Genomic DNA, 23,912 nt, shown 5'->3' with positions numbered 1-23,912 from the left:
ATAGATCTGTTTCTGGACACTCTTGATGAAACGGGAGATCTGTGCATGCGCCATTGTGGAGATTGCAGAGGGACTCTCAATTGTGAGCCATTCAGGAGCCACACCTCATCATCCCTACAAGAGCAGGTTCAGTAGGGTTACCAAGTTTGGAGACTACAGCAGATTGGGCCACATCTGCGCAATCAACAAGATTTATTCTTTGTTGCCCTCTTTCAGTTGGGAATAGCAATATGGCTGCTCGAACAATACAGTCATACATATATATATATATAGATCAGAGGAATGAATGCATACATGCACCCCTGTGACTTCGACTGCCAGGTAAGATTGGGATGAAGATGGAGCGTCCATTCCCGGCACACACCACACCTCCCAATGACTGGTGCCTGGCTATATCAGCCCATGTCAGTATCATAGACTGTAGAAAAGTATGGGCGTAGTGTCCGTGAGTCACCCGTAGTGTTTCTGAACAGCGATTTTGAAGCCCAAAGCCGCCCGTCGCCATCTTGGCAGCGTCACTCCCGGATAAACGAAAATGTGCAGCGAGGCGGATTAGCTGAGGTGACGTGACGCTAACAGCCAGCAGACAAATGGCTAGCAGTGACATCAGCGCAGTCCACCTGTCACTCAAGTGGCCACGCCCTTAATTATGCAGAACTTTTAAGGCTTAATATAATTTATACGGATGAGTTATGAAAACATTCTCCCCCCTCACAGTTTTCCAGAAGGGCAAAATTAGTTATATAGACCAAAACCACTTTTAGCACCAGGCTGTAAACATTTTGACTCTTTTCTGGAGCCTGTCTCTAGTGGCCAGTCGATGAACTGCAGTTTAAGTCACTTCAGTGTTGGATTCAAGAGAGAGAGGAAGGTTGCCGCTTGGACAACATGTGAAATCCCTGCGTGAAAAGCCTTGAGACCAAAGAACATAGCCAAAAGTTCCAGGCAATTTATGTGCCATAAGGCTTATGCCTCAATGTCAGTCGCATGGGACCCCAAGCATGTCAAAGACGCATCTGTCATGTCAACTCTGCACAGGAACACTTGAAGCAAGACAAACTCCTCTTGTTAAAACAGTTTCTGCCCTCAAACTCTAACCACAGTTACACTGTGCCACATAAAACGAGGGACATTGAAGTCATGTGGGTCTCGTGTGGTACAAGTAACGGGGAGTAGGCACTGAAAAAGACAACGCGTCAACCAAAGGTTTGACTGAAAACACTGGCAAAAACACCCAGACTGTGCTCGCCTGAGAAGCGAAGCTGTCATTGTGACCAAATTCAGCTCTATCCTAAAGAAGACTCCTTCTGACTGGACGCATCATTCAAGTCTACAGTCACGAACCAGTCTCTCAATGAGAAACAAAATCTAGAATGAAAACCTTCTGAGTTATGTTATTATTTTATTGTTTGGTTATATTTTGCATTATGTCTGATGTGCAGCACATTGGTCAGCATTCGTGTTGTTGTGAATGTGCTTTATAAATAAACCTTGCTCTTACCCTTGACCTATTATGACTTGCAATCACATATTATCCACGTCTAAAATATCATTACATTTTGCAATGAAATAAACAATTAAGCAGTTGAGATATACTGCATGTATGTGGTAAAGCTGGATAGACTTCATATAAAGAGCTGTGCAATATATAGTTTACATTTTGCAATGATATAAACAATCACAAAGCCAAACTGTTATATATTGTATATTGTTTTATGTGAGGGCATGCATGCAGGTAAAGCTGGATGTACTGCAGTATATATCCAACTTTAAATATATCATAGATGACCAGATTACTAGTGCTTCAAACCAGACTACATAGTGCACTGTAGGTTACTAGCTATATAAAGAACAACAGGTAGCAGAAAGCATTGGGTCATCTTGTTTTTTTATTTGAATTGTTAGAGACTACTTTTGACTGGCTTATCTATGATGATTGTGTCATCGTTTGTGTGAGAACCACAAAAGTTTGAGAATCAAGGCCAAATGAATGCAATGGTAACACAGTCCATTTCTCTATGCCTTCAGGTGTGGTCTTTGCATTATCCAGCCTGTTATTACTCCAGACTGTCTCCTCTTGCCCCAAGGAGTGCTTGTGTGACACTCACACCAAAGTGGTGGACTGCCGGGGACGAGGACTTTATGATGTTCCACGTCAACTCAGTCAAGACACCCTGGAGCTGTATCTCCAAAATAACCGTCTCCGAGGCCTGGGCTCCATGTCCTTTCGAGAGACGCCACAACTTCAAATTCTGGACCTGGCCAACAATTCAATCACAATGCTTTCCACCAGCGCCCTTCTGGGACTCAGAAGCCTGAAGGTCCTCAGCCTGGCCAATAACTCTATCCGGGAGCTGGACCGGCGTCTTCTGGTTTCAGTAAGAAATCTAACCATATTGGACCTGTCCTACAACACCATCGGTGGTCTACCTGGAGCTCTTGCCGATAGTTTCCACTATCTTACCCATCTGTCTCTCCATTACAATCGGCTAACTAAGCTGGACCGTATACACCTGGAGGCTCTGGGAAATCTGAAAGTTCTGCAACTGAAGGGCAATCCTTGGAGATGTGACTGTCATCTGATAGGACTCAAACTATGGTTGGAGATGTTTGCTTTCAAAGGTAACAAAACCCTCAAATCCACAATAGAGTCTTCATTTTAAAATAACTCAACAAAAACAGTCAAACATAGCTAAATGTCGCGTCTTTGAAATGAATTCAGGTACCAATCTTTCTACATTGTGCTAAAGTTTTCACCTAATATCATTCCACCCTAAATTGTCAACCCACGCTAAAAAGTCAGAATAATGTGTGATTTCCTATCACAGAAAATAAAGCTCATGTTATGCTCTTTGTGAAGTTTAGCTTGAGCGCCCTGTTTTGCACTGAGCCAGAGCAATTCTTTTTTAGGTAGGTGTGGATGAGTTGATTGCTTTGCGTATCTCACAACTGGATTGGGCAGATCATCTGACACACGGTTTTAATGCAGCTGCTCCGGATTTGAGCCACACCTGTTAGAGCTTCATGGATTTGCCCTTTAGTCAACAGACCATGGGACAAGTTTTTGCACCAGTCTTGCATCATGTCTCTTTTGAACGGCTATTGCTAGCCGGAGCATGGGGTGGCCTGCAGTTTGTTTACTCATTTATTTACTTATTTTTGCTGAACATGGTTTGTTAATGTTACTCAGTAAAAAAAAAAAGCCTATAGGTATTTTTATTTTCATCAGGTCAGTTATGAGTTTTGTACTTTTGGCCTTTGGACGCCCTGAAGCTGCTTCACATCAGAGTCCTGATCACCCTGTCCGGGTTTTGCTCTTATTTATTGCGTACATATTAGGGTCAGGAATTAACTTAAGGGTTGATATTTGCCCCTGGAACTGATTTCCAGGGACATTTTTTTTTAACCTTTGTAAGGGCAGTTTTTATAATTACTTTATTAAGATTATCTTGTCTTTTAAGTCAAATACTTAACCAATTGACCAATTTAACCCTCTGGTGGTGTTCGGTAAATTTTGAACGCATTTATAAAACTTGGCAAAGGTTTTAGCACTTGCTATGTGAACACAAAAAAATATCATTGACATGATTCAAAAAAGGTTCAATGGTCCTGAAAAAATAGAGATACTTGTATTCTTCGTGGTCAAAAATGAGCGCATTGGAAACGAATTGGAAGCAAATTTCATCTAGTGGAAATGTTTGGTACTGCGCCTAATCAAAATCTTACTGAAAGCTCATTTTTTTAAGATATCAACCTCAGATTTATGGTTTAAATTTTCTCACAGTTTAAGAGTAAATTATTTATTTACACAGTATATTTCATGCTACTCAACGGTGGCGTACATGTATTTACACAGCAATTGCATAATGTTCAATGTAATAGCCAACATAAATGTATAAATTCTAAAACTAAGTATATAAATGATAAAATTAAACATCTGGGTACGGCAGCAAAATTATGGCAATAATCCCTCCATTTGAACCCTTATCTTGAATTTTGGGGGCATTTTTGTTCTTTTTGCTTGGCTCAAGCCTCGATTAAAGGTGCTCGAAGCGATGTCACGCGTTTTTTAGGCCAAACATTTTTTGTCACATCCAGCAAACATCTCCTCACTATCCGCTAGCTGCCTGTCCCCTGAACACACTGTAAAGACACGTGGTCTCTGTAGACGGCCCAGGCTCCACAAACGGCAGCAAAAACAAACTGGCCCAGCCTGGACCACGAAACATAACAGTGTTCCTGCCAAGAATTGACCAGAATGATTTGGGGGTGGGGGGGTTAGTGCGCGTGCACATGAAGGGGGGTGGGGGGTGGAGGAGGGAGGGTCGAGCTAGCCTCCATTTTGTTTGACAATACTTCGAACGTCAACAAGAAGTGACGTCACCCAGTGTCGCTGAGAGCAGCTTTAATATCCAACCCTGGTTCGTATTCCCTCAGCAGGGCAAAATACTAATCACACAAAATGACGCACAAACATTTATATCTTCAGTCATTAAAATAATTGGAAAAAAAATGATGCAATAAGCAGAGCTCTATATATTTATATAATTTATATATTTAACACTGGCAATGATTCAACACATAAACCTTTTCACTAAAACAAGCATAATCAAATCATGTATGTATTTATTGGCTCACAACTACGCTAGTGAAATTTATGAATATATTACAGGGAAAATTCCACTCAAGGAACCTACACTGTGTTGTCCGGTGTGGATAGCTCACGGCTCGCTCCTCACTGGAGGCTTAGCTCTGCCTAGCAGCCCTGAGCTTCACATGTAGTGAAGATGACCTGCATTCTCCACCATTATCATCTCTTTTTCTTCTCAGGCGGAGTGGTGGACAGCATCATGTGCGTCCAGCCTCAGCTCATGCTGGAGCGAGACCTCCGGCACATTCCCTACGAGCTTTTCCACTCCTGCATGATCACCAGCTACAGCTACCTGTTCGCCAACATCCACTACCTGGACGGCAAGCACCGCATGCTCAGCGGACAGCTCCACCCGAGCCCTCGAGCTCCATCCGGGAGCGACTTCAACCCGCCGGGAGAGGGCATTCTCCCCGAGTGTGAGCCCAAGCAAAGACCCCGGCCGGCCAACTACAGGCACGCCATCGCCACCGTGGTCATCACAGGAGTGGTGTGCGGCATCGTGTGTCTGATGATGCTGGCGGCCGCTGTGTACGGATGTGCGTATGCAGCGATCAACGCCAAGTATCAAAGAGAGCTGAAGCAGAAAGCCAAAGAAGCGAGTGTGGTAGAAGAGCGGAAAAACATTGAAAGAGAGGAGAAGAAGGAACCGCTGGAGTGATGCGAAGATAATGAACACAAAGCACAAACACACATCGAGGATACACTCCACAGTATCCACACACAGTTGTGTATCTCAGTTCCTTCGAGGCGAGTCAGTGCACTTGGCAGCCGCACTGGCGATGTCCGCGGGCAGCTATTTTTCTAGACATGCAAATACAGCTCCTACCTAAAGGGGAAAGACGGTTGATCAAGATAGCATATGCTTCTTCTTTAGCTTCAATCAGGCTAGCAGAACTGTGTTTTCAGGCAAACGCACATGCACATTTCTAGAGTAAAAACAATAGGTGATACTTGTCGGCTCTTTGTTAATCCAAGCGAACATACATTACGAGACTTCATGTCATGCTGTTTAAGCTCTGTATTGTGGCGTGTGTGTAGTGTACGTAAATGAACAGTGTGTGCTTAATCTCCATGTTACCTCCCCTCAGATATCCTCATTTACTCCCCTTTCGCCAGCTTATATTTATATATACAGCTTATGTATTATGGGTTCTGAAGTTTCCCGAAGTTTTTGGTGAAAGGGAACGCCACAGTTTTCTTTAGTCATGCAGAACCAGTTTAAAATACTCATTTCAACTGCATAGCCAACCACGTTTCATTAAAAGCCCATCATGCCAGCAGTGAATTACGCTTTTAATTGTGCCACAGTCCTGTAGCAGCTTCACAGCCCTTCACAGCCCTTCACAGACGCCACCGCAGATTTCACACGCTTTCCCGTCACACACTCATTCATATTTTTGGGTTCTTTTTCATTTTCAGGGGTCTGCAACCTTTTTGTCATGAAAAACGTGACACAGACACATAAACATATTGTAAAAGTTCATTACGGCTTAACTGAAAGATTAACACACTTTACCATTGAAACCTGATGATCAAACATTACTTGATCAAACATAAACTTGCTTATTTACGTATTAACAGAAATAGTGCAGAACTGTAAATATTTCTGAAGTAATTTTGTCAAAACAAAAAAAGTTCGTTTGTTTTCAGGTTTACTTTGAACAACAGATTTCCAGTGTGTGTTTCCCCACTGAGCCCCACTACACATCGCCGTCACTGTGTTTAATAGGACTCTTTACCCAGCCAGCAATATCCGTCATTTCTCCGTCTCGGTTAACTATAGACCCGATATAGTCCGGCTGTGAGTGACACACTTCTGGCAAAATAACCCTGAATTTGGTTGCACCAAAATAACGTGCGAGATGTATGATATTCCGTCATGTAAGCAAAGTCAACAGTGATTACAACACGTTTGGTTTCATTTCTTTTACATATGATCACATTGATGACTCGTCTGTTCTTGGGCTCTGGTTAGACTCTATTACATATTCACTGACAGCCCAAATTCTGCCTAGTTTTAGCCTAGACCTCAGGCTGTGTTTGGACGGCTTTTAAATGCAAAATTGCTTGCTGGGTATACTTAGTCGAATATCTTAGTCAAAGTTTATTGCATTATAGCTCAAAGCTATTGTCACGTGTACCATAGGTTACTGACCCGTGTAACCTTAGTTCTGTAATGAAGTTCTCTACATGTGGTCCGTTTCCCTCTCCTTGTACGGTCTCTGGTATCTATTGTTGAAAATGAAGAGTTGTTCTGTCAGTGTCAGTATCAGTACCACCGCGGTTTACACCGTAATGAATATTGTCAATTCCTCAGAGCTTTAGTTAGGCCAAAGATTTATGTGAACACGTCTATACATCACACATCTATACGTGCAGTTAAAAGAAGAGTTAAATTCTTTATGTTAAGTATAGGAGTCGACTTTGGGTCGTTTAATAGCTGAATAGCACAGATTATTTACACACAAACTACACCAGTTTGAAATGTTTCATTTACAGTCTTCTGCATAATTTATTAAATGTATTGCCTTATCATTAATACGGTCATGTAGGCAGATCCTAATATCAGTGTCTTAATGTGTTCTATAAATATTGTGTAAGCCTCACTGTAAATATTCAGGGACAAACCTAAAGAGATTCTGAGCTCTTGGGAAATGCTGGAATATCCGAGATGATATGAACTTGCATATGAAGGGTCAATGTGTGTTATATAACATCAGCACACATAGCCGAGCAATAATTGGTTAGTTGACATGATATACGTCGGGAAAGCCGACATGTCCTGCAGTGTGTGATATACATGCCTGCGCTCACTCTTTTATATGATCAGAATACAGTTTTTATGATAATACATGTGTTTTAAACGGAGAGTACGTTGAATATTCATACTTTAGAAATCCTCAGTCACACCGCAGGACCATTTAAAATGAACTAGTGAAGGAAAGTGCCACATTTGCGCACCATACCCACAAACCAGCAGACTTTGAATAAATATTCATTTAATGTCAAGCAAGTGAAATCAGTTTTGATAATAGGTGGCAATCCTGTAAAGTGGCCTTTAAGCACATCGAGGACACACACGCATGCAAATGTCCCAGTTCCACAAGAGCGTTCTGTCATCAGCATGTCAGGCCGCATTAGTGTGTGTGTGTGTGTGTGTGTGTGTGTGTGTGTGACCATGAACACGTGAAACTGAGCATTTACAACATGTGCTTTCAATTATTATTCTGTTCAAATCCAATCAACCAACACTCACTGAGCCAGAACGTTCATTTCGTCTAATATCTGTGGTAAACGTGTGTGTTTGTGCTCGTTATATTTCTATGTTACATTTATATTTATTAGAGATTAGCATTGCAGCATAAGAATAAAGTATAAGAATTTAAAATATATCAAATAAACAGCATGAAATACTATATAGAACATGTAGTCATGTGTGTGTGTGTGTGTGTGTGTGTGTGTGTGTGTGTGTGTGTCCGCTCCAGCAAAACACTGAATCATGAGCAGTAGAGGGTGAAAATCTGTCTGTTCTACTTCATTTCTCTGTCAGTTATAACATGAATCACTTGTGCATGAGCGTGTGTGTGTGTGTGTGTGTGTGTGTGTGTGTAGTGCTCCTCCAGGCTTATGTTCAAACAGACATCTTTCTCTCAGCGTTATTCTATTTCCCTTCATTTGTCCAGCGTCTCTCTTTCTGCTCACATCTTTAACCCTCTGTCTCCCTCATACGTGAACACTTGCACTGCACAGAAACACGAGAACCGACAGATAAGCAGTGATGTGGATGCCAGGTTAGCATGAGGTTAGCGCGAGGTTAGCGTTAGGTTAGCATGAGGTTAGCGCGAGGTTAGCGTGAGGTTAGCGTTAGCTTAGCGTGAGGTTAGCGTGAGGTTAGCGTGAGTGCTGTACCTGCAGCGATGGGCGACTCTCTCTCGTCCAGCAAATGGATGGTGCTGCTGGCGTAAACCACACTCTTATTCTCAGAGGCTGAAACACACAGAGATTGGGATCAGACAAACAGTGCAGGAGAGACCGGGATGCTGTGACCCCTTTAATGTGCCACTGCGTTATTCTGTGTGCCATTTATCTTAAGATTTGATAGCATTTTCTGCTGCAAATTAAAGTGGTTTTTAAATGTACATTTTGTTCATCCAATTATTTTGTCAAATCATTCAAATAAGAATAATTAAACATAACTTTAACCTCAGTCAACTACACTTTGATAAACTGTATTATAAAAGAGGCAACAAGTTGGAACTTTAAAAAATACATTTTTACTTCTACAGATTTATAGAGCCTAATGTCGGTTTATACATGTTTCTCTCTTTGTAGAAGTAAGTGGGAAAAGTTAGGTTACATCCCTCCCCATGTTCTCCTCCGTCTCTGTTCTCCCTGTTCGTGTCAATAAAACTGAAGAGATTTTAAGCTTTTTACACAAAAGTGTGGAGAGTACATCTATCATTGTACACTGAAATTGTTTTGAATTCATTGAATTTAATCAAATTTTTTTATGGTAAGTGGTTGCACACAATTGATTTTAGCTCCATTTAAACAAATGCATTAAGTTGAACTAAAATTGACTAAATTCAACGAATCATTTTTTTTCAGTGTATTGTTCTGTAATCTCATTCTCACCTCCTGATCAATGTCAAATCATTTTAGTGTGGAATTTGTATTAGGTTTTCTAATCATCCCGCATTAAAAAATAAACATTTTAATGCAAGCAAAACTCATGCCACAGTGTATTCTGGGAACCTAAGCAGCAGTATAGCACTACAGACAATTCATGTGTACAAATATAAGAGACAGTCAGAAAAATCGAAGTGAAATGTAAAAATGAGTTAGAAGTGTCTTTTGCTGTGTTAGAAGTCCTGTAGATCTGCTCACGTTGCCCATCATCAGATTTCTCTTTATGAGGTTTTTTTGCAGCATTGTGCATTATAACCAATCACACACATTTCTGTTGAGCTTATGAATGCATTGGCCAATCAGAGGTGTTCAGTCATCAGTGATAAAGAAATCCACTAAAAATGCTGGAGTTTTGTTCAGTGCACACACTCACTAACTGCACTATTGTGAACTCAGTATTCAGTGAATATAAAGAGGTTTTCCAGAGAGTGCAGACCTCAGTGACCTCGCGCTAGACTCGTGACCTGCTTCAGTGATGAAGGGGAACGTTGTTTGATCACTTTCTGTGTATCATTTATTCCCAGTCTGAATTGCCACTTGATTTTCCAATGCGTAACAAGCAATAAACTAATCCGATAATTGTTCTTAGTTTGTTTTGTCTGTGCAGAATGTGTCGTGATGTTTCCCCAAACACAATTTATGTATTCAATTAATCAACTTTAATTATCATTATTACAATATCAAGAGCAACAATCATCAGTGTTATTTTTGTCATTATATTGCATATTGCCTGTATTTTTTTATGTAAATAAATGTATGGTACCTTTGAGAAGCATTGATCAGTCTGTGTAAGTAAACATGCAGATGCAGCTTCTGTCTTCACCTTTACAGTGTAAAGATGGCTTTGTTGATGTTGATAACATTTTATTGGTAATAGTCTATAGTAATCGATTGATTATTTTGAAGTATTTGACATAAAAGACAACACATAACTTAAGGTAATTTTAAAATGTTGCCTTTACTAAGAGTGTTTGCTCATCTGCAATACGTCTATAGGACGTTTCCTGTCAGATGTCAAATAGACGTTTAGAAAATGTCTTTAAGATGTAATGATTTAGAATGTATATTAAATATATAAATATAAATACAATAAAGCTACTACTAAAGATGTCTATCAGATTTTAGTAAACAGCAGTTGCTTTCCAGATGAAGTGATCTTTAACAGACATCTTGCAGACGTATGTGTGCTATCTGGGTGTGCAACCCAGTTCCATGAGAAGGGGAACAAGATGCTAAAGGGAACGGCATCAACGGTGTCTGAAGCACGTCTAACAAACATGCCAATTCACTGTCTGACCACAGTCCATGATGTCACAAGCGGAGCACACGTGAGTATAAAAGGGCACTTGTAATATATGTCATCAACTCTTTTGTCTGATGGAGATGCACTGGCAAGCCTTAGGCATTGCAATTCTAAGGGAACCGGGTTACATACGTAACTTACACATTCCCTATCAACGTGGAACTTCAGTGCTGTGTCTGATATTAAAGCTATGGGGAACCAATACCTAATACGCCATGCTGAGGGAATGAATGCCTCTCTTAAGATGTGAATATGCACAAACATAATGGGCATAGCATAAACTGACTCTACAGATTGCTTAGCTGGAGTCAGAGCATCAACCCCAATATGACTCATATAGATTGTATAGTGGCGTCACTCCCTAAGCTAGGAGAAGATACCCAAAACTATGCTCTATGGCAAGGGAGGACTTGCCCTTTACAACCTTCCTCTGTCCCTTGCAGGGCAGGCATCAGCCTTATAAGGCCCCAAGAGCACAGCTCTGAGAAGAAAAATGGCTCAGATAAGTCAGCTTCTTTTACATTGACAAAGCCCTTAGGGAGTAGCCGACCAAAGGGAGAATTTCAGACCTTCGATATTACAACTATTTCAAGGGGGAGAATACAACCCTCAACTCCATCAGAAGGGATACAAATATGAGAGCAGCATAATATATTTGCCAAAGACTCTTAATATCAAACTTAAACCCATAGGAAGCTTTAGCTGTACTTAAATACCCTAGAGCAGGGTTCCTCAAATCCAGGCCTGGACGGCCACGGTCCTGCTGAGTATAGCTTCAACTCTGATCAAACTCACCTACCTCTAATTTTCTAGTAACTCCGAAGACCTTGATTAGCTTGCTCTTTGATTAGGGTTGGAGCTAAACTCTAAAGGGCACTGGCCCTCCAGGGCTGGATTTGATGAACCCTGTCCTAGAGTGAGCAGTACTTGAGCGAGCTCTTGACGTAATTATAGTCCTTCACGTCTATTGCAATCTCAAATTCTGGCCATTTGATAATACCTAGAATATCAAAATCAACTGCAGGCAGTAAATCCTTTTCCTATTTAGCACCTAAATTCTGGAACAGTCTTCCTAACATTGTTCGGGAAGCAGACCACAACGCAGACACAACCACAACGCAGCCCTGAAGTGTCAGCAGAGACCGTGTCAGCTGGACTATAAGTTTTTCCGTGGAAACAACTAGAAACGCTGTATTATGCATGCTAGATAAGTAATTGGCAATGTCACTTTGAAATGAAAGACTACGCGCCTGCGCACATACGCATTAAACGCGCATACCTATAGACTAAACACATAATACGCATGTGCATGCCATCACCGTTTTGACAGATTCATGTTTTTGAAGTTAACATGGAGATGATAATGGTATCGTTTCCAAAAGTTTAAGTTCTCAGGCCACCAAAATGCCGCTGTCGTGTAAATGAGCAGCCAGTACACATTAAAAGTTTTCTGAAAACGGTGTCGTGTAAGTGGCCTATAAGTTAACCCCCTGGGGTCGACAATCACGCCGGCGTGATTTTCTCGGTTTTTTTCTTATCAGTTCAAACGAGACTCCAAATACTCTGTTGACTTTGATCTTACAAACCAGTTTCATACATCAATCGATCCTGTTAAGTGTGTATTATTTTTGTGTATACTCACAATAAAAACAAAGTGTTGTGCTTTTTGCCAAATAAAGAAAAATGAACATGATGTGAGTTCTGCTTTCTCTCTGTCAGTGAAGTCAATTCTGAAACGCGTCCGAAAATGAACCATAACTCAGCGAATACTCAGTCAAACAGGCATACAGACACACAGGCATGAAGCTTGAATTCTCTTCTTTTAAATGAAGTATTTTTTATAAAAAACAAATATTCTCAGTTTATGTAATCTGTATGAAAAGAGAGAGATGTCAGTCGTTCTCATCTCAGCTCATTATTTTTAATGTGATCCCGCCCACGGAGAGCGCGCGCTATTCAAACGCAAATGACTGAGGCAATCCATGCAAACTGTGAACGCCCCCATATCAGCTCGAGAAAACACATCAAGTTTATTCAGATCATTGTACTTGTTTACACCGTCTCGCAGCGCTGTGAGGAATAATACTATCGTAATAATAATAATGGAAAATGTTCCTCAGAAGTGCTGGTATTTCGAGGAGCAACGGATCCTGAGCTGAGGAATACTGTAGTAAGTTTTTTCCTTCTCAAGTGAATCGCGTTTCTGTGTGTGAATGAATGAACGGCAGAGATGCGCTGTTTACCACAACTGGCAAAAAGACGGTTTAAATTTGAATCGCGTTTCTGTGTGTGAATGAATGATCCGCTTTTAGCAAACTATTTTGCTATACTGAGATGAGTAAAAATCGACTGAAATATGTTGAAATAAAATGTATTTGTGTAAGCAACGTATTAAACTGCAAATTAACATTTATATTTCTTATATAAACGAAAGACCTATTTTACAGACATATGAAAGACAACATTACGTTGACTAGTTTTGGATAGATTATACATTTTTACTGTAAAATATCTGCCACCTCAAATAAGCTTTTGTTTGCCAATTTTTGCTCATATGTTAAATATAGTATGTTTTGTCAAAAATAAAGTAATCAAATAATATGTTATTATGTGTTTGTTCCAATGTAGCCTAGGCTATATTCAAAGTAATGAATCCTTAACTTTGAAATATGTATGATAAAATGTATACTTTAGTTTTTACAAAGAAAGATTACACTTGAATTGTTGTTGTAATTGTAACCTTTTTAATAAAAAAAAAAAAATTACAAGGTAGATGTAAACAAACTATTAAAAGGTAAATATAAGCCTTTTCTTTAAATAATTTTTATTGTGTTTTATTAGTGACAAATTTGGGGAGAGGATACATATTCCAAAACTGAAAATACAGTATGAGAATTAACTGCACAATTACTAGAAATGTTTTCCTTGGATATTATACAATTTGCAAGCACAATTTGTGGAAAAATAAAACAAAATTGAGATGCTTCCAACTGTAAACCAATTTGGTAGAATATATATATATATATATATATATATATATATATATATATATATATATACTGTATATATATATATTGCTCTTGCATTCTTTCTTGTGGCTCAGTGACACACCTGAATGAATGGCTCATTAAGTATGCGGGCCCATTGTCTCCTCAGGTGTGAACTACTCAATATGCATGATGGTGTTGGATCGTTGACGCCCACTCGCATATTGCCTTTCCAAACAGAAAGTGTCATTGATTGATTTAAATCAATGTATTGTTTTATGTGAATGATTAGGGAGGATGATTTTCAGATCATTTTGAAGAAAAAACTCTAGGCGACAACATCCATTAGTCAAAAGTCTTGTGGACACATATTTAGTATGTGTTTTGTGGCCTTTTTTTTTTTTTTTTTTTTTTACCATGCATAAACATTATTCTCTCAAAAATACAAACATGTACATACATGTTGCTCACATATTATGGTAGCCCTGTTTGTGCTAAATAGAGTGTAATTATACCTTTGCCATTAATATGTTTATAAGCACCTGAAAAAAGCACAAATGTCAGGGCATGTCAGAACATCTCAAGGACCCCAAAAACACCTTAGACCCAAGAGGGTTAATAACTAATGATTTTTACAGTGCAAATAAATCAATTAAAAACTTACTTAAGCTGGACAATGATTTTCTTCTAGAGCTGCTGTACAGCCAAAACAATCTTTGTTGCATTAATTTCCTATTATCACTGTAAAGCTGCTTTAAAACAATCTGTATTATAAAATGCTATATAAATGAAGGTGACTTGACTAGAGCAATTAGGGGAGAGCGCTCATGCCCTGTTTGAGCAAAGGATCTTTTCAGGGATACAAAAAAGACTCCATTCACTCATCCATGTTAGAGTGCTCTAGTAACAAGGAGGGCTGTTTTCCAGCAGACTACCTCTACCTATCAGTTTTTTTGAACATCATATTAGAAAGACCTTACACTGTACATAACCAAAGGGGAGCATAAAACCCTACTTCAAGACCCAACAATAGTTTGGGAGGAAGGTAAACTAAAGAGGGGATACAAATTGCACATAATACTTCAGCTCACCCTACTCAACACTAATGGGTATCCTTAAGAGCATGCAAGGTGCAAAAAGTAATTAGCCCTCTAGGCTAAAACCTCTGATGTTGCCGCTCCTCCAAGGGGGAGTCTACATCTTTGCTCTTACTCATGAAAATCAGGCAAATAAGAGCAGGACATATATGCAGTTTGTCAAGTCACTCTAATCAACCAGGCTCTCAAAACCCCAAAGGAACTGCAGGGGATCTTAGGCTCTACTTAAAGCCCCCAATGCAAATGAGGGACAGCAGCTCAACCCTACCATGAGCAAAGGCATTCTACCCTGCTATAGCCAGAGCTTCGTCTTTGCTTTTTGCACCAAACCATAGTATGTGACAGATAACAAGGAGGGATGCTGGCAGGTTTACTTCTCTATTTGCTAGCATTATCCAACCAGGGCCATAGCAGTGAGCCCTCCCAAAGGGGAGCTATATCCCTACTTCAAGACCCAGCAACAGTTGGGGAGGGAGGTAAACAAAATAGAGGGAATCTATTTGTCCCTCCATAACTCAATTCTTCTTGCATCAACCCTGAGGGACATCCAAAATGGAGATACTGTATGTCCCAGACAAGAGCAGACTGCAATTTGCCAATAGCTCTAAACCACCATACTCTAGCCCCAAGGAAGCCGCAGGGGAGCAGCTCAATAAATAAAGGCACTTCTCCAGGACTAGAGTTTTACTCCAGTGCTAAGAGCAGCTCATACCTTGCCTTGAGTCCAGGCAGTCTACCTAAGCTAGTTCCTAGTCTTATTCTTTTAGCACTGGACCATAGTATGCAACAGATAACAAGGAGGGGCAATCCACAGACGAACTTCCTATACTTGTTAGCATTGTCGACCCAGGGCTATAGTAGAGCACACATCAAAGCACCCATCCAAAGTGGAGCATACATCCTACTTCAAAACCCAACAGTAGTTGGGGAGTGAGGTAAACGAAGTATAGGTAATCATACTGCCCTACATTACTGTTCACCCTGCATCGACCTTACAGGGGCACGTGTCAAGTAACCCATTCACAGGGGAGTGTAATTGTACTTTTAGACCCTAAGATAGGGGAGAATATAGCTCAACCCTGGAAAAAGTCCCCAGACATATGCCCATTCAACAATCTAATCTGAAAGTATCTTAGCCGAAAATGCAACAGCATGTATAAGTAAACAAGTACTGCCTAATGCCTAGTTTTTCTTTTAAACAAAACTTTTAACTTGCTCCATTCCTGTGCCAATTCAGCAATGGTTGCTTTGAAATTCTCCCTCAGGAGGGGGCCATGAATAATAATGTAGGATCTGTTTATCGAGGTCATCTACATTCTATCAATCTGGCTCTGGGCCAAAACTCCAGAGGAGTTTTCTCATACTGCCTCAATAGGTGGGCCTGGAGTACTTGCAACACCTGTATGTCTAAACACCCTCTTAAGAGTGTAAGCTTGCGCTCGATCGGCCCAAAACCGGCATCCGACCAGCGCGGAAGGTCTTTACGTGTTACTGTCCTTTTCTCGAGGTAAAGTATTTTTTGATTAAATGCAATACATTTGAATATATACTCTCGTTATTTCATTTGACTCCATAAATGAAAAGGTTTTAGTGATATCTTTGCATCATTAAATGTGAGCGAATGTTTGACTATTCCTTTTAACAGAAAGGCCCCGAACCCTCTGCTGCATTTCATTATATAGTCAGGACCTCTTTCACTTGGAAGCATCTTTTAACAATGGAAATTTGCATTCAGAGGTTACACCTTTGGGTATAGGGAGACCATTTGTCTAGAGGCCAACCCCTCCTTGTGTGCCAGTTATCCATAAACTCTTAAAAACCTTATTACCTTTTGGTTTACTTATTTGGAAATTAGACATTTGTACCAGTCGCACTAAGACATTTTAAATGATACCAAACATGAAAAATACTCTGTGATAATCATTCACATTAAACTATACATTTTCTTGGGTGATTTACATGTGGTCTCAGCATGTGAGAGGGGGAGTGGGGAAGAGGGGGAGAGATGTGATCTGAGGTGAGACTTTGCCTCTCAAATGGTGAGTTCAAATGGTCATTTCCAGAGAGGTCCTTTGTCCTCTCAGGGTCTGGTCGCTCTTCAAACAGACTGTCCGTCATTTCCTAATTTCTCAATTCTTACAAGAGCAGCACTGCTGAAGAAAGATTAGATGGATCCAATGGTGTGCAAGGCCACCCTAGACCTGTCTTGCCTTTGCATATGCCTTGCCATGAGCCGCAAGGTGGTAAGAAGAAGAAGCAGGCTGCCTCTACTCTGCCCACCTATGACCCCACATACCGAAGTTGGCATGCTGCTTCAAAAGACACAGGGCCTGAAGCATGAGGAGAAACACCTGACTTAACAGTGAGCACATTCAGCTCCCTGAAGAGCTGAACGCATTCACTCCATTGGAAAGGTGGGAGCCTTCACAGAGAAGGCAACGTCAGGGGGAAAGATAGCTCTTAAGCAGCTCTTTAACTGTGGCATACTTGCATATCTTTACTTACACAGCCTCTACATAAGCAAATAGTTTGACTCCATTATCTCAACACCTGTATGTGGAAATCTAGGAGGAATAAGGCTCACAAATGTATATGCAAGGTAGCCGAGGTGGCGGATTATTATAATGATGTTTTCTTAAAACACCTGCATCAACTTTTCTGCATCTAATTCTTCAGAATTAGACACATCACATTACATTAACAGTCAGGTTGGAAGCAACCACAGAGTGGCTTCATGAACTGACATAAAAGCAACAAACCTAGCAGGAGAAGCCCAAGAATGGAAAAAATCCTGTCATCCTTCTCCCGAAGCTCTGCCTACAGTGCCCGCAATGGATCTCATCTTGCTGTCTCTCTCTCTCTCACAGTCATGGGACCCTAACCACAAGGTGTAATGCTTGATTGAGAGAATCAAGCAAGGTTGGAGCTTCTCACAGCGAATGCATCACAACGAATGCATTCAGCTCCCTCGAGAGCCGAACATGCTTCAGCATACACCAGATTCTTATATCGAGAGAGAATCAAGCAATAACAGAGCCTCTTACTTGAATACATCGCCATGAGTGCCTCCTTGTCACTCAAGAGCCGATCGTGCTGTGTGCAAGCACTATATGATGTTTTATTAACAAAGTTCGGGAGGAGCATGTTCACATAATTAAACCTAATTAAACACCTGTGAAGCGCATTCAGATAATCAAAGCTAATTAAACATGAGTGGAGCACATTCAGTTAATCAACCCAATCAACGAATTAAGAGGTATATATACAACAGACTTACCTCCGTTCGTCAACAGTTTAACAGCATCCCTCCACCACCCCATCTCCTCACGTCTAGTTCTAACTACTCTTACAACAACCGGGGGGGGAGTACTCTGGGCCCGGGCAAAAAATTCCGAGCTCGAAGCCCACCCCCCGGACAGCACGCCAAATACGCATAATCTTTACTCTGTTTAATTTGATGCAAGTGTGAACTCGTGAAATTATAGCAAGCTTAACAGAGCTTACCGCAAATGCAACACAATGATCTTAGCCAGCTTTTATCTTACACGTGCATACAAACAAGTGGATCCTGGAGACAAAAAAGCTGATGACGCGTATTACAGGTATTTTATACTCACGGGCGATCCGCTTGTGATGTCATGGACTGTTGTCAGCCAATGAATTGGCGTGTTTGTTACACATGCTTCAAACAGCGGTCATGCTGATGGCACTGAAGTTCCAATTCGTTATTCATGGGATGTGTCATTAAATAAGGAAAGTAGACCACAAAAGTGCAGTATCTATGTCTTTTCCATATCGTTAAAGTAAAAAAAACACAACACATGAGGGAGAAGAGATGGAGGTCTATCTGAAAAGGTCTGTCCACACAATAATATATTTTTCAGAGATGTAGCCATTTAGGCTAGTTATGTGGCTAGCGATTTACAGGGGTACATTCTGAAAGACAGCACATTTCAAGAACTTTGATCTAGAAATGTGATTCTGAATGGAAATGTTGCAATAAAGTAACTTTAGTAAATAAATGCAAAGGTCCAGACTGATTGGATTACTGCTTTATTTAAACTGCCGGTTTTGTGTGTATAATCACCTTTGTTGAATGAAAGGGAGTAGATAAAGGTGCCAGGCACCTGTTCAGCAGCCCGTTTGTACCACAGAGGGAAATGATCAGCACTGAACACCAACTCCTTATCCTCTGCTGTCAGGAAGTCTCTTACAACACACAACACACACATTACCTCATTATTACAGGCTGTTATAAGAGGGATGTCAAACTAATAATTGTCACGGGTTGTGAGAGGGAGACTAAACACATAAATAACACGAAGATCACGAAGATGATGAAGAAGGCTAACAGGCTATTTCCAACAGGGTAATTCCAACGAGGTACAATCCAACACAACTACACATAGACGAGACCCGACAAAGACACAAACTGAACTGAACTAAAATAGGGGAGATAATGACACACACACCTGATCACAATGACAAAATCAAACGAATTACCATGACGACAAACAAGGCAGGGAGAAACAAACAGAGTCTAGAGGTGTGACATTAATATTATATTAAATATTAAATATGTATTATATTATAAGTCTAGACTTATTCTGGGTAGCATAATCTTGCAACACAAATTATTCATAAAACAGCAGTGTGCTGCCAGTGTTGGGGAAGCTGCTATGGCCAGTAGTTTGCCAAGCTACAAAGTTACTAATAATAAATAATAATAAAAAGTTTGCAGAGAAGCTAATATTTAAAAAAAGTTATTTTTACTACAGTCACATCAATGCTTTATTACTTTCTGCTATGGGAACTCAGTGATGGAGCGATGAACACTGAAGCCTGTATAACACAATGCCAATTCAAGCAATTTTGCAGTGTATCAAGTCAGTCCATTTTGGACTTGAGGGACTTCAATAGGACAAAACAATCGACCCCTACACTTGAAACAGAAGTTGTCTCTGAACGGGAAGCTTTAAAGAAGTGTTGTGCAGGAGAGACATCAGATCTGGGAACCAGACTCAGACTGGCCAGAATGGAGCCACTAACAATAGGTGGACTCTGTCTTGGCAAACACTCGCTTAAACTCCCAGGAGCAGAGCTATTGGAGGTAAGGTGTACAGACGAAGCCTCGGTCACATCTGTACCATCCCATCCAACCCCAATGGAGCTGGAGGTGTAAGGGCGAACCAGATGGGACAGTGGGTTGACTCCTCGGAGACAAACAAGTCCACTTCCGTTCAGCTGTACCTCTGTCATATGGACTCAACCACTTGCAGGAGCCTCCATTCCCTGGGCCTTGACAGGATCTCCAATTTAAAGTTGCATGCCCTGGACTGTAAACTGCTCTCAGGTAAAAAAGTCTGGTTTCTGGCCAGAGCAGAGAAGATTTGCTGCACCCGCCTAAAAAGGGGAATCAAACACATTGATGAAAGAGACCACCGTTGTGTTGTCAGTCCTGACCAATACATAGTAGCCCCTCAGTTGTGGGAGGAATCCTCTCAGTACTAGAAATACTGCCCTCGTTTCTAGACAGTTTATGTGCCATGAGAGATGAGGGACCTCCCAAATGCCACGGGCTAGCCGGCCATTGAGAGCTGCACCCCAGCCTGTGAGAGAGGCGTCCATTGTGAGTATCTTGCGAAAGCAACCCAGGCCCCACTTTCCCTCTGATCTGCCGGAGCTTTCAACGACGATGTGAAAGAGGCGTAAGGGCAGAGTATCAGGGCTGGGCATCTCTTCAACCCGGGGCATTGCAGTATAGACATGCCCTAGTGGCAGAGGCGATGATACAAGATGAGAAGGGGTTCCTCCATGATATCGACACCTCGGATTGGAGATCAAGGAAAAACAGAAGGCTTCTTGGAAGAGGCTGCTGGTGACCTGGGATGAAAGAGCTTGTCTAACTTACTACAAGGCACTTCCCATTTTCTCACTTGAAGCTTGTCCATGGCCCGAGTGACCACCTTGAGCAGCTCCTCATAAGCGGGGGAGAGGGATGAAGCAGCCTCAGAAACCCCTGCTTCTACTTCTTTAAAACCAAATACATATTCAATTGCATGACCCGAGCTGTTGAGCTGCCTGACTTTTCTTCCCTCGAGAAAAAAATCCAAACTGGAGCAGTGCTTAAACTAAAGATCGATAGACTTTGAAGATGGAGAAATAGTGAGAGAAAGCGGGACACCCGTCTCAAGCTCTGCTTTAACCAACTGAACCTGCAATCTCAATTGTCAAAGCCGCTGATCCGCCTTGGTAAACTCGGGACCAGAACCATGGAGTGCAGATGTCTGACTCTCATCCCTCGAGAAGAGAGCCAAGCGGGAGTGGAGATTCCTTATTGTGAACGCTCACAATTAACACGATAAACACAGTCAGCCCTCTCGGGAACAGACCGGGCATGCTCCGCTCCAAAAAAACAACACAACTCATGTCCCCTGTAAGAAAGCAGGCACGGTGATCTCCGAGATTGTTTAGAATTCGAAATAATAATCTAAATAAAATCAATCGAACAGGACATACAATTTGACAAACAATCACACTAAGGGCCCTATTTTAATGATCTAAGCGAATGGTCTAAAGCGCACGGCGTATGTTCACTTAGTGCGTGTCCGAATCCACTTTTGCTAGTTTAACGACGGGAAAAATGGTCGCCGCTCCCAGTGCATGGTCTAAAAGGGTTGTCTCTATTCTCATAATGAGTAATGGGTGTGTTTTGGGATTTATGTGCATTAAATCAATCAGAGTCTCATCTCCCATTCCCTTTAAATGCCAGTTGCGCTCGCCCCATGGCAGATTCGCTATTTACACGACGGAATTTGATAGTGGAAAGACCGAACGCGTCTCCAGAGCGCAAACAGAACTGTTCGTGCGCAAGGTAAAAGTGCGCTAGCAGACCATCAACGGGACAAGCCGGATTCCATCATATCTTTATGTACACAATAATAATAATCTTTTACATTGTAATCCTTTTATTTTAAATATTTGGAATGTTTGTGCGCTGCTGTGCGTCAACATGCTCATTAAATAACAAAAAAAAAATTGTGCCATTGACTTCAGAGCAGGTTTCAGTTGGTCAATGGCTCAGTCTATTTCTGTTGCCTCAAAATAGCAACACGCCAACAATGAACCAGAACACACCTCGTTTTCAGACCAGCAGCTCATGGGTCACAAATGGGACATGAAAATGAAAACTGCGTCGGACTGAAACTAGCAAAAAACACTTCGCGTCGCGCTTTGCGCTGTATTGCGCCGGGTGTAAGATAGGGTCCTAGAACAGGTATGCGGCTTCAAGAAACTGGGGATTCCATGATGTAGGGCTGTCACCTGACCTCCGTCAGCCAATAGAATTGCCATGTTTTCACATGTGCTTCAGACACCGGTCACACTGGAGGCATTCCTATAGCATCAACACCATGACACAGCGTCAAAGTTACCTCGAAAGGGAACTTAACTTGTTACTTAAAAAAAGCTGCACTGTTTTGAAAGCAGCAAAGCCATTGACACACTACTGTAAAAAATGTAAAGTTTTTCATTAGTTACTCCACCAACACTGGCATTTAAAGTCTCTTTCAAAACATTTATTACACATTAGTTACTATTGATCAGTATAGAATTTGCTGTGTAATATAGACTCATGAGAAGTATGATGTACTTACTGATTGGTCAGTTGGTCTGGCATCACAAAGAGGTTTACGCGTGATAGTCCGGTTCGAGTGCCGAGGTAAGCTATCTCCACCCCTTTATCAGAGTTCCTACCAGAACAAAGAGAACCACAGGAAATACATAATGAATTATGAAGTTAATAAGGAACAATTTTAAAAAATGAAGATTCGGTAACACTTTGGGCAAAAACATTATATATAAGGCATTATAAAAGTATTTTTAATGCATTATGTATGCTTTGTAATGCACCTTATAATGCATTGTATGGTCTCATGAATGATTGCAGTATAATACATTATAGTACTTATCTATTCATTGATAACACACCTTTAGAAAGTATAATGCGTTAAAATACATGACGGACAACCAATTTCAGATGTAACAAGGAATCTGCAAATATTATAATTTATTTAAACTTTTGGTTACAATTATTTATGAAATGATATGATGCATTAATGTACATTATGAGTACCTTTATAATGCATTATACAAAAATTATAGTTAAAGTCAACATGAAATGGCATTCACTACCCAGTTGACCTCTCTCTGTATATTACAAAAGAGGATCTGATTGGATGATAAAAATAAGGCACTTTATTTGCTAAATTTGGTGAAAGGGTGCATTGCCTACAACAGTAGAAGTAAGTAAAGAACTATTTGGCACTTGGTTAATACTTATTTGTTTATTAACATCATTTGAAAAGGAAAATTGTTTCAGAGGCTATAAAATGTATTGCATCGTAATGAAAGATTAAAAAGATATTTTTGTACATTAAGTCCAAAAATGTGTATTAAGAAAGTTTGTGCTGTTCTTACTCTGATTTATTAAGAGCGAGGCTGGTCCAGTACGCTTCCAGCGGGGCCGTAACCACGGCATCAAACAGAACCTCCTGGATCAGATCCGTATCACCTAACAAAGCAATCATAGGATACTAATCATAACTCTAAATAGAATACTAATTCTAAATGGAACTTGGAATTTTATAATTTTTAAGTTCTTTTATTTCGTACTGTCATTCATTAGTACAAAGATTAGTTCAAAGAAGTATACAAACACATTGAACAACACAAAAACAAATGTTAGTGTGCTTTTGCACTCAGCTCACACTTCAGATGTGGTTCTCCATTAAAATAAAGCTTTATGGCATCGATCTGAGATAGGAAAGGATGTTCTGGATGTTCCTCTGTGTTACAGTATGTCCTGAAAAGTCAAACCAATCAGTTGCACGCATGCAAACATCATTCATACTGTAGACACTTCAATAAGGCACTGAATAAAACCTCAAAAGATACGACTGTACCATTCATCTGCTAATACAACATCTGGATGCTCCAAATCATGTAGTCCTGAAACAGAAGAAACACATCATGCTTAATGTTGCTTTAGATTCAGACTGAGCCAAACAGGACGTAATCCTTGATCAGCAACATTTGTTAATCAGGAACATCAACACTGATTCCTATTAGACAATCTAGTCCTGAAATGATTGTGATATAAGAATGTTGTTCAAACCCCCACCACA

The 23,912-nt window shown here is 40.7% G+C and overlaps 2 protein-coding genes across 3 annotated transcripts in view; one reads left to right on the top strand and one right to left on the bottom strand.

Moving 5' to 3' along the window:
• lrtm1 (leucine rich repeats and transmembrane domains 1) overlaps positions 1–8,561 on the top strand; it is a gene marked incomplete at its 5' end in the record, with an annotated part of 10,759 nt that extends 2,198 nt beyond the window's left edge. Inside the window, 2 exons of one of the 2 annotated variants that reach the window (XM_084389742.1) lie at positions 2,029–2,622; positions 4,831–8,561. In XM_084389742.1, the coding sequence (XP_084245868.1) occupies positions 2,029–2,622; positions 4,831–5,309 (1,073 nt within the window). In that variant the 3' untranslated portion in view covers positions 5,310–8,561. Of the gene's footprint in view, positions 1–2,018; positions 2,623–4,830 lie in introns of those variants that run through there. The other variant, XM_084389741.1, reaches the window with a different exon arrangement.
• The window catches only part of cacna2d3a (calcium channel, voltage-dependent, alpha 2/delta subunit 3a), a 122,867-nt gene that overhangs the window by 22,730 nt on the left and 76,225 nt on the right, over positions 1–23,912 (bottom strand). Inside the window, exons 22-27 of the mRNA XM_084389743.1 lie at positions 23,691–23,736; positions 23,496–23,590; positions 23,206–23,299; positions 22,383–22,478; positions 18,815–18,936; positions 8,561–8,638 (exon numbers count right to left, since the gene is read on the bottom strand). Coding sequence (XP_084245869.1) covers positions 8,561–8,638; positions 18,815–18,936; positions 22,383–22,478; positions 23,206–23,299; positions 23,496–23,590; positions 23,691–23,736 — 531 coding nt within the window. The remainder of the gene's footprint in view (positions 1–8,560; positions 8,639–18,814; positions 18,937–22,382; positions 22,479–23,205; positions 23,300–23,495; positions 23,591–23,690; positions 23,737–23,912) is intronic.

Source organism: Rutilus rutilus, assembly GCF_951802725.1.
Source record: "Rutilus rutilus genome assembly, chromosome: 19".
NCBI lineage: Eukaryota > Metazoa > Chordata > Actinopteri > Cypriniformes > Leuciscidae > Rutilus > Rutilus rutilus.
This window is presented reverse-complemented; position numbering and strand designations above follow the sequence as displayed.